This window comes from Quercus robur, chromosome 11, assembly GCF_932294415.1.
Source record: "Quercus robur chromosome 11, dhQueRobu3.1, whole genome shotgun sequence".
Lineage (NCBI taxonomy): Eukaryota > Viridiplantae > Streptophyta > Magnoliopsida > Fagales > Fagaceae > Quercus > Quercus robur.
The window spans coordinates 51,494,641-51,506,539 of record NC_065544.1 but is presented as its reverse complement, the minus strand read 5'-3'; the positions used below and the strand labels follow the sequence as shown (position 1 = coordinate 51,506,539).

The following is an 11,899-nucleotide window of genomic DNA, read 5'->3' as shown; positions in this document are numbered from 1 at the left end:
AGACATACTCTGGCCAATACTACAGGAGATCCTGCATTGGTGCTATTTTTGTACTTTTGTTTTGAATATAAATGGTGAGAAACTTAGATGAGTAAAGTAAAAATTAATTATTTCTACATATGATTGGCTTATTTAACTTTCCTTGCTTCATCTGTATCACCATCTTCTGTTTTGCTTCATGATTGGCTTATTCATCTTCAACTAGGAATTTTTCATTTGTTGCAAACAAAATGGCAATAATAGTAGTTATATACAGTGGTTACAATGTGCTTGTTGACTGCAGCAGAATTCAGGAACTCCTGTTAAAGAATGTCAATGCACTCCATACAAATTGCAGAAAAAAAAATTGCTTTAGAAAGAAGAAAGAGAATTTATGAAGAATTGAAACTAGGAAGTGACAATGATGTAACCAAAAGTATTCTGCGATAGATTCATAAGTCAAATACTTCATATGAAATCTGTTATAAACTGGAATTTTATCAAATAGAGAACTTTAATCAAATTCAATGCATCTGATTCAAAAATACTACTGATACTTGTTCAATACTTCAACACAACTGAATTATTTGAACGAACTAATAACTTGACAAATTGAGAAAATCTCTACTCCATTCTGAAAACTAGGAAGTCTTATTTACAAATTCTATCACTTACTAGTGAAAGAATCCAGCCTTCATCAATTATCCAGAGAAGGTATTTTTGCTATGTTGTGCATTGGAGTTACAATCAATGAGAATACCTCCTGCTATCATAATTTCTCCAATGAAGCTTCTGAAGCTTCCTGAGATGTAGACCAAACTCCATCCAGCTTTACAAATTCTACAATTATAAAAGCTCTAAAGATTGCTCCAATGCTCGACCAACTGAGAAAAAGAATGATGGGAAGCATAAAAAACAATAAGGGAACAATTTGAATACTTAAGTTTTGTAATTAACAAAGAGGTTTGGTACTACTGTGTTCTCTATGCATGCCTTCATTCACAATGCACATATCAGACAAGCATCAATGACAAATGACACATCACACATGTGGCAATCAGAGTGGATGTTAAAAACTTAAATCATCTTAGATAATACTAAAGGTCATTTCCATATACTCCACGGGATGAAATTGCAAGCTTTTACGAATGAAGTGCTTCTTCTAATTATAGAAAAGAAAGTGGTAGCAACAGAATGAGAGAAGAAAAAGTTTCTATTTCTAGATAAAGAGATTAATGCCAAAATATGTTTAATTAGATCACATTTGATGAAAAAACTAACTCTTAACAACAGGTTAGAAGTACACAACTTGACATATATGAGAGAATTGGAACAAATAAAGTTCACCCACATTTTACAAGTTTTGTGAGAATCTATACCAAACGAATTCTTGTTTTAAGATAAGTCTAAATTGAATGAAATCTTGTTATATGATGCAGCTTGGATAAACCAAGACATCAGTCAGTTTTTGGTGTAGGTGGGGATTGAACTCCAGATCTTTTATACAACCATCAGAGACTTTACTAATTGAACTAATTGAAACCCACGGTCGTAGTGTGTTTTTGATGGAGTGTATAATGAGATTAATAAAGATCGGCACAATATGTCAACCAAAATTGAAGTAATTGTTTCCAGCTTTTTTTGCCCGCTAGACTATTTTCCAAACATATTAGTAATGTGACTGATTTTGAAACATTTTTGTTATGTGAGAACTTTTAAAAATCGGGTTTCATAGAAAATCATGAATTTTTTTTTTTTTTTTTAAGTTTCTAGTGGAACTCGAATTTCAAATACTCAAATTCTTCACATTGGAACTCAAGTCTCAGAGACTAAGTTCCAAAAATAGTTACATAATTAATATGTTTCAAATTTGGTCACATAACTAATATGTTTGCAAAATTAGTCTAATGGGCAAAAAAATCCCATTATTTCTTCTTACCAAACAAAATTCTATTTTGATTATGGGCCATAACATTTCATAATTTAGGACTTAGGAAAACAAATGCACCAAATTAGCAAACTTTGCATAAAAGGGGGGGGGGGGGTAAAATTGTTCTTATTAGTGAATCCACTAAGAAAATGGTTTAACATTCAGAAATCAATTAATCAATCAATATCATATCATATATTATATATTAAAAGTTGAGCTTAAAAGTTGTGGTTGTGCCAAATGATTTTACCAAATTGCAGAAATTTTATTAGAATTTAAAAAAAAAATAGATATAATTTTTCTTCTCCTATAATTTCTAAGTTGATAAAACTTATAATTTAATTACAATCCAAATTCTTCATCTAATCCTTTCCTTATTATAAAATATAAATTGAAAAAAAAATATCTTAATTAAAAAAAAAAAAAAAACAACAACGAAAAAAAATCTTACACGTTTTAGATTTAGATTATTTTAAAAAATATAGATACACATTTTAATTTTTTTTTTTTTTTGAGATTTAATTTTTTTGAGAAGAAGTAGTACACGTCTAAGATTTTAAACAGCAACCTACCGTAGTACTCTTCCAAAAATATATAGTAATGCGGTGATTCTCAAATACCACTTCCAAAAACTAAATAGATAATCCTGAGACACATAAATAAATAAATAAATAAGAAGAATTTCATCACAATTGGACTTAGAAGCAGTGATTGCGCCAAATAGTTGCACCAAATTATATTAATCTATAAATTAAAAAAAAATTAATTGTTCTTAATAATAATTTTAATGTGAAATTATTTGTTTTTATCCATTCACTTACTTACTTGTTCTCATCAACTACTTTTTTTGATTATTTAAATGGTTATATATAAAAGCATATACCTCGTGCAGGTAAGTATGAGATTCTGCCACATGACACATTCTTTGAAAATAAATATGAAATACTCTCAGGTTAATCTTCAAGTGCCATGCCAGAGATAAGGACTAATTAAAATTAAGAAGATAAGAATTCTTTATTTTCTTGGGTTAGTCAAACTTTCTTAAGTGCCACAATCGAGATAAGGACTAATTAAAATCTAAAAGATAAGGATTTTTATTTTCTTGGGTTCATTGATTCATTTTTATTTTCTTGAGAATTGAAATATGTGTCACATAAAAAATAAGAACAAATTATTTATTTTATTTGATTCAATGTTTCAAAACTTTTCTAATTAATAAATTTTTTTTTTTTTGTTTCATTTGACATTTGGTTCAATGTTTCAAGACTTTTCTTCCCTCATACACACAAAACTCTGTCCATTTCAATTCACCATTTTCACCTCTTGAACTTTTACTCCTTTATAGTTTATATACAGCAACCCAAAGCCCCTCTTGAACTTTTACTCCTTTATATACAACCAGTTATAGCCCTTCATGCCAACCCATGTCAAATACACATTAACAAAAAAAAATGCCATTTACCTTCAATCTTTCAACGATGCCTACTTAATCCTAACTCATATGAGTTGATTACAACAAAGGAAGGGAACTCCCATTTTATATTGAGTGACAACGGAAATTACGATTTTGATGTTCAAAACTGAAGTTGTAAATTTGTGGGTTTTGTAAATTAAGGTTGTGATTGACTATGGTCTATGAGCATTTCTGATGTTGATGTGAAAGGCCATAAATGTATTTTGTCTACATAGAAAAAGAAAAGAAAAAGGTAGGGATTCAGATCCTCTAGATTTCCTAAGGTACTTTACCAAATAGATTTCCTTAAATCTTAACCATTTTTTAATGATTTAATGGTTTAGATTTTGCCATGTCAGCATTCCACTAATAGTAATCTTAATTGTTTTATTTGCAACATTATTATATTATTTTAAGAGTATTATTTGTGGAATGCTGACATGTCAGAATCTAGACTCTTCAATCATAAAAGAATTGTTAGGATTTAAGGAAATTTATTGATAGAGTACCCTAAAAAATCTAGATGATCTGAATTCAAAATGTATACCTATTTTTTATTTATTATAATTATTAGTATTTTGGTAATAAGAGCCGAAGTGGGTAACCTCCATAACCAATACTTAATCAACAGGCCAAGGCCCAAGAGGCAAAACGCATTAAGACCCATAATTCAATTTTACTCATCCAACTTATAAAACACAACTTTAGACTCTACTCTTTACTCTCCTCTTCTGCTGAACAAAATCATAAAAATGTCCCAAACAAGAAAACCTTGTACAGTTCTCCGACAAACGAAGGACCATCTCCCAGAAGACATCATACTCAACATCCTGGCAAACCTGCCTGTCAAATCAGTCCTAAGATTCAGGTGTGTTTCTAAAACCTTGGACTCCTCAATCACCACTCCTAATATCATCTCCAATCACCTTAATACTAATCTTAAAAACAACGACTTAGCTTATCTCATAAACATTTCTACTACTACTACTGCTTTTCCTTTTAACAACAGCAACATCCCAATCTTTATCGATGGTTACGACCACATATTTAATAGGATTTCCCAGTACCCAATTCCCTCTGCTTTTCTTTTATCTGATGCCTACTCAGTTAGTTCATGCAATGGCCTGGTGTGTCTCGCAGAATTAAGAAACACTTCCCCTCATACTGTTGCTGATTATGTATATTTGTGGAACCCCAGCATTAGAAAATTTAAGAGGTTGCCTGATTTTTCCCCAACCAAACGTGATTGGCTTTCTACTGGATTTGCTTATCAGTCCAACACCAATGACTACAAGGTTGTCAAGATCTCTCGAATGCCTGCTCCTGAACCCAACCACCATAGGATTGAGCTTGGGGCTGATGTTTACACATTAAGCTCCAACTCTTGGAGAAGGGTTGGAATGTCATTGACACACATTGTTATGGTCTCCCATTTCAAAAATTGGAATGCCACATTTGTTAGTGGGGCTTTGCATTGGTTGGGATACGTTTGTAAAGCCCCGCCTTATCACATGATTTTGTAATTTGATGTCAATAATGATAAATTTGAAGAGATGGCACTTCCTGATGTACAACAACTGCTACCACAAGGTCTAATGGCGTACCCCTATTCTCTGATGGTGTTCAAGGGGAAACTAGCCTTCATTACATTGGATTACTACCGATTCGACCACGTCAACGAAGATGAATACAATGACTTTATGAGGTCACATGCACCTAATTCATGCTTCATATGGGTGATGGAGGAGTATGGTGTACATGAATCATGGAGAAAACTTTTTTTTGTCCAGTTTGAAAATGTAGTCTCTTTACGTTTCTTCGGTTGCACCAATCGTGGTGAACTGCTAGTTATAAAGAAAGTTAATCCTGAATCCAATGCTGAACAGAGGTGCTACGTGATTGTTTCAGTTGACCTTGAAACTTTACATGAGAAGGATCTTGGATTCGAAAATGCTCCACATATAGCTACTACTTTCATGGAAAGCCTTGTATTACTTGATGGAACGACTGAGCTATCTGGATAAGAAGTTAAATCGTTAGTAGGATTTTGTTATGTAAGTGTGATACAAATGAGACCACTATCATGTTTTCTTTGCTATCATTTTGTTCTGTGGTAGGCAGAAAAGTATTGATGTAATGTAAACAACTTTTTTCAATATAGAAACCAATTCGTCAAAAAGGTTTACTGATATTTATTATCTTACAAATATTCTTCATTCTTGTTCTAGGATAAACATGGTCATCTTATTTATTTATTTTTATAATCTTTGCCATCAAAATTTCATCTAATATAAGGAGTTTTCATAACTATCTGTGTGGTCAATCAACACCCGATTTCATCATAAATGAGAACTACCTACTCTTACAAAAGGAACCATCAGTAAGTACTCAGTGATTAGCCTAAAGTGCAATTAACTATACCAGTATAACAACTCAAATAGTAGTAAGCACTAAACACACAATTTAGGTTGGCTTAAAGAAACCAAATTGTACTAAATTTTTGCATCCCTAAGCTAACTTTAATGAGATAATACATAAAATTTCCAACATCTCTTATTTTCTGTAATATAGAGTTTTTTTTTTTTTTTTTTTTTTTTTTTTTTTTTTTTTTTTTTTTTCTAAGTTCATTTCATAATTTGCTTGTTATTGAATTCTAATGTTATGACCCCCACCCCATAAAAGAAATGAACTAACCTGTAGAGGGGAACTGTGGTATTAGGGGACTCAGCTATATGGTCCTGAAAGGTGGGGAAAACAAAAATGTCTTTGAGCTTTTCATCACCTCTGAACCCAGTTGCCAATATGATCAAATCAGTCTTCAGAAGTTGATCCTCATCATTAACCATAACGCCTTCTTTGAAGAAGCTGAGGCTTGTATCTTTTTTCGAAACGATGCTTCCCTCTTCAACTTTGTCGTAGAATTTTTCTGGCATTATCCAGTTTAAACAAGAACTGAATTGTTGAAGGAAACTATGTTTTGGTACCATTCCTGACATTGCCAGCTGCAGGGGCGTAGCCAGGAATACAGACTTGGGGGGGCTGGGTTGTAACAGAGATATACTAAATATAATTCTTAAGTCTATTGGATACAAAATTATCAACTTTCATATATCATTATATACTTGAACATGTTGGAAATTCAACCGAAATTCCAAACCCGTGAGAAACAAAAAAATAGAGAAAACAAAACGCCAAAAGTAAAACAATCAAACGCACAAGACAATATTTACGTGGTTCGACAATTTGCCTATGTCCACAAAGTTGCAGAGATTTCACTATTATCAAAGAAAATTAGAATGTGCAGCTACAATGTTTTTCTTTCTCAAAAACAACAAGAAGACAAAACACTAATCACAAAAAAAACGGCTCTTTTTTATGGATAGACTATATCTTCAGGTTGGTATGGACCTTCTATGAGATAAGCTCGTCGGATTTTATCTTGTTTGTTGGTAGGAAATTCACATATTTGTTTACATGTTCCTGGATCACGATCTATCTCTTCACATATTTGTTCATCAGGTATCGAAGTATTAACATTTGTTTCTACAATCATAGGTGTCCTAATTTCTGAATTGCTAAAATCTTTTTTCTTAAAGAATGCATCAATTGTTTTTCGTTTGCTCATAATTCTTTTAGCTTTAAGAATATGACTCAAAAATTAACCTGAAAAGAATTTTAAAAAATAAAATATTAATTAGAAATTTTTATTTAGTTATATGAATGTTATTCATTCTAAAAATAAATAAAAAAACAAAATTTCCACTATAATTTAAACAGTCAACCCATTTTTAATACAACTTTAATTAATAATAACCCCTCAAACAAAAACAAAAATAATTTAATTAATTTGTCTTTTATAATGTATTGGTTAATTTAATTATATAGCTTTAATTATTGTTGTTTAGCATAACAATAAACTATATTACTTTAATTTATTTATCATTAATTATATTGTTTTAATTTGTTATATTGTTTAGTCCCTTGTACATATTACATTAAAAGAGCCGAACATTATACATTCCATGTGCAGCACAATAATTAAAGCAGTGTAATGTATTGCATATTACATTACTTTAATTATTGTTTACCCGACCCCATGAACCCATCTACCCCCTCCCCACCCCACTCAACAGACAAGCACAACATGTGCCCCAATCACAATAGCCAGCTACAATCAGAAAATTTTGCAATGCTAATCACAAATCACATCACAATAAACACACGTTACACTAACACTAAAGACCAACACACTGACTTTTAGCAAAAAATAAAAGACCAACCCACTGACCAACAAAAAGGGAAAAGATAAAGCCAAATTAAAAAAAAGACAAAAAAAAAAAAAAAAAAAAAAAAAAGTAAAAGCCAGCCAATAACAATAAGAGACCGTTCAAAAGAGAGAGACTTGCTGAGATGTGAGATGTGAGATCAGATATTCATAAATAACATTTCATTATTTCATATTTTCATTCAGTATTTCAGTGAGAGAGAGAGAGAGAGAGAGACTGAGATAGAGTCAGAGAGAAAAACCTTGAGGGAGGGCCGGACTGCCGGAGGGAGCAACCGGCAACGAGCACCACTGCACTGGAGCAGAGGCAGAGCCGATCTCCGATGACGTTCTACGATCTACGGCCGTCTGCAAAAATTACCTTTCATTTCATTTTTTCATTTCAGTGAGAGAAAAAGAGAGAAAAAGAGAGAAATACCTTGAGGGAGGGCCGGAGGGAGAGCACCGAGCACCGGAGCTGAGGCAGAGGCGCAGAGCGAGCTCCGATCTGCGATCTGCGATCGCCGATCTACGATGAGGGGCGAGCGACGAGGAGCTGCGGCGTCCGGCGTCGTGACCGTCGGTTTCTGGGTTTGGTTTTGGTTTGTGTATTGGGGATTTTTTTTTTTTAAAAGATAAAAACCTCTGTCACACTGTGAGTCTCTGTTTGGTTTTGCTGAAGTTGGATTTACTTTTGGTCATTTGCTCTGTATGGGCAGTAATATTGGGGTTTGATTTCTCTGGCAAGGACGTGACCAGCGACGTGATGGGGATTTTCTGATTCTCTGTATTGATTTTTTTTTTGGTTGAGAATCCGTGGGCTTGCCGTGAGCGAGCCACCTCTATCATCTATTGGGCTCACCGTGGGCTTGGCTTGCCGTGGGCTGGGCTCTGTTAATTTTTTTTCTTTTCAGATTTTAGTTCAAATTTTTTTTGTGTTTTTTTTTTTTTTTTTTTTTTTTGGCTTGAAAGTAGAACAGATAATTTTTTTTTTTTTTTTTTTTTTTTTTAATTTGAGGTGTTCTTAATTTTTGGTTGAGGGCTGGGAGAATGGGTGAGAAATGGGTAGGGGGGCCGGCTGTCTAATATTGGGGGGGCCGATTTATTTTTTCTTCATAGACTAATGGGAAAAAAAAAAAATTTTGCAGGGGCCACGGCCCCCCCAAGCCACTATGTGGCTCCGCCCCTGGCCAGCTGAAGCTTCTTTTTTATATAACTTTAAATAGAAAAAAAGGAAATTTCTGAAGAATTGAAACTAGGTAGTGCCAATGATGCAAACAAAGGTAAAAATACTTCATATGAAATCTGTTCTGAATTGGAATTTTTATCAAGTAGAGGGATTTAGTCAAATTCAAGGTGACTACAATTAATCTGATTCGAAAATACAACTGATATTAGTTCAATACAACTGAATTATTTGAACGAACTAAGAACTTGAGAAATTGAGAAAATCTCTAATCCTTGCTAAAAAGTAAAAACTAGCAAGTCTTATTTACAAATTCTATCACTTGGTCAAAGAATCCAGCCTCCATCAATTATCATTTCTGCTACTATTAGCCCTATTACATAGCCTCATCATGCTGTGTGCTCCTTATCTTCAAGTAGCCACTAATCTTATTATGTTGAGTATACAATAGCTCAATGCAATTGTCCTTTGGACAAGACTTGGGTCATAACAAAATCCCTATTTTATTTGGATTGTACATTAGATGCTCATAAGTAACATCCTCTCCTTCTGCAGTAGCGTCAACCTCATGGTGTTCTGCATTTACTTTTCGACTATCTTAACAGATTTATTATTTTTGTTAATTTTATGTTGTGCATCGGAGTTACAATCTGTGAGAATATCCCCTGCAATCATAATTTCTCCAGTGAAGCTTCTGAAGCATCATGAGATGCAGAAGAAACTCCATATGGCTTTACAAATTCTGCAATTATAAAAGCTATTAAAATTGCTCTAATTCTCGACCAACTGAGAAGAATGATGGGAATTAAAAAAAAAAAACAATAAGGGAACAATTTGAATACTACTCTGGTTTGGTACTACTGTGTTCTCTATGCATGCCTTCAAAATGCGCATATCAAACAAGCATCAATGACAGAAGAAACATCACACATATGGCAATCAGAGTGGTAGTTAAAACTTAAAAAATTAGTATAATATCTAAAATCTATAGCGTAATATTTATTATTACTATGCTCTTATTAAGCAACATCAGTGTAGCATTTCAGTCTACTTCAACCGTAAAATATTAGACAATAATTAAATAATTTAATTTAATTATTTTGTCCAAATAATCTATTAGTACATGAAGTCATTTAATTTTTTTAATCAAACAATAAGATTTTCTAAATAATGCATCTTATAAATCTATTGTTGAAGAAAATATATTTTTATTTTTATTAACCTCAAAATTGTCTAACACTAACAGAAATTGACATCTCTTTAAAAAACCATATTGTTTCACTGGATACAAGTACCATACAGTTGTAAAACAAAGACACAGAAAACACAGAAGAAGAAAAAAATAGAAAGGTCAAAATAATAAAATCTTAATTTCATGTTCTGTTGTGTCTCTCTACTTTTCAACTTTACAGGTCCAAACTCCACTAAACCCAACAGTTTCCTATCTTTCAACTTTTACAGCATTTGACAGCAGAAGAGGAGAATGAAAGCGGTGGATGATCTTATTGTGGGGGAAAAGAAACATAAATAAAATAAAAAATCTAAAACATAGGAGAGAGTTACAAAGGCACTATGAGGGAAAACAAGATTTAAAAAAAATAAATAAATAAATAAAATAAAATAAAATAAAATAAAAGACGAAGGAATGTCATGGAAAAGATAAGAATGAAGAGAATTAAGAAAGGGAAAGAATTAAAAAGAAAAAGAAAAAGAAAAAGTGGCGTTGTAAAAGAGGGATGATAGTTCCATGGGGGAGTTGAGTTTTGCTACTTCTAGCAACTTTTAAGCAGAAAGGCAACTTCTTGGAAGTACACGTAAAATACAATATCATCCTTACTTTTTGAGCACAGATGGTAAATGCTATAAATACTATTTTTTAACATCTAAACCCATAAAATGTTACTCCATCAAACATGTTTATCCTGTTAAATGCTAAATTTTTACAACTTTTGATAAAAATGCTCTTACCATTGGGTTTAAAGTTAAAAAAAAAATATGATCTTTAGGTTTGAATTTACCATTGGATTTAAAGTTTAAAAAAAAAAAGAAAAATATATGACATTTAGGTTTGAATTTACCATTGGGTTTAAAGTTAAAAAATATGACCTTTAGGTTTGAATTTATCATTGGGTTTAAAGTTAAAAAAAAAATATGATCTTTAGGTTTGAATTTACCATTGGGTTTAAAGTTAAAAAAAAAAAAAAAAAAAAAAAAAAAAAAAAAAAGACATTTAGGTTTGAATTTACCATTGGGTTTAAAGTTAAAAAATATGACCTTTACGTTTGAATTTATCATTTATCATTGGGTTTAAAGTTAAAAAAAATATGATCTTTAGGTTTGAATTTACCATTGGGTTTAAAGTTAAAAAAAAAAAAAAAATATATGACCTTTAGGTTTGAATTTACCATTGGATTTAAAGTTAAAAAAATATGACATTTATGTTTGAATTTACCATTGGGTTTAAAGTTAGGTTTGAATTTCAAAATTATGACCGGTGGATATAACAATAAAAATTATGACCGTTAGGTCAAAAAAAAAAAAATGACCGCTGATCGGAGACATCGATTCATCAGCATCAATTCGGTCACCGATTCTAGTAATACGGTGGTCGGAGACATCGATTCAACATCATCAATTCGGTCACCGATTCTCGTAATACGGTGGTCAGAGACATCGATTCGACGGCGGTCGTCGGAGACATCAATTCGACGGCGGTCGTCGGAGACACTATTACAACAATCGGCCCATCGGTGATGGCGGTACAATGGTCGGAGACACCAATCCGGTGGGCCATCGGAGCTCCACCACAAGCGGCTCTATTGGCCAAGCCACCGGTGTTGGTAGTTTACTTAAAATATAAGTTTAAATTAAAAAGTATAACCATTTGGGAAAATAATAAAAAATTGATGAATAATGAATATTTTATTGAATAGTCTTGTAAAATAGATAAACTGATGTGGGTGTTTTGTAAAAATAATGGTGTAAAATAAAATAAAATAAAAGTAGGTTTTTTGGGTAAAATAAACGGAATCTTTTAGACGAGCTGATGTGAACGCTCTTATTATTTTATTATACCAAAAACAGAGA

General features: G+C 32.2%; 1 protein-coding gene across 1 annotated transcript; it reads left to right on the top strand.

The window, feature by feature from the left end:
* Positions 1–4,114: 4,114 nt before the first annotated feature.
* LOC126705200 (F-box/kelch-repeat protein At3g06240-like) lies at positions 4,115–4,885 on the top strand. Its single transcript, XM_050404118.1, has one exon. The coding sequence runs from the start codon at positions 4,115–4,117 to the stop codon at positions 4,883–4,885; it is 771 nt and encodes a 256-aa protein (XP_050260075.1).
* Positions 4,886–11,899: the final 7,014 nt, after the last annotated feature.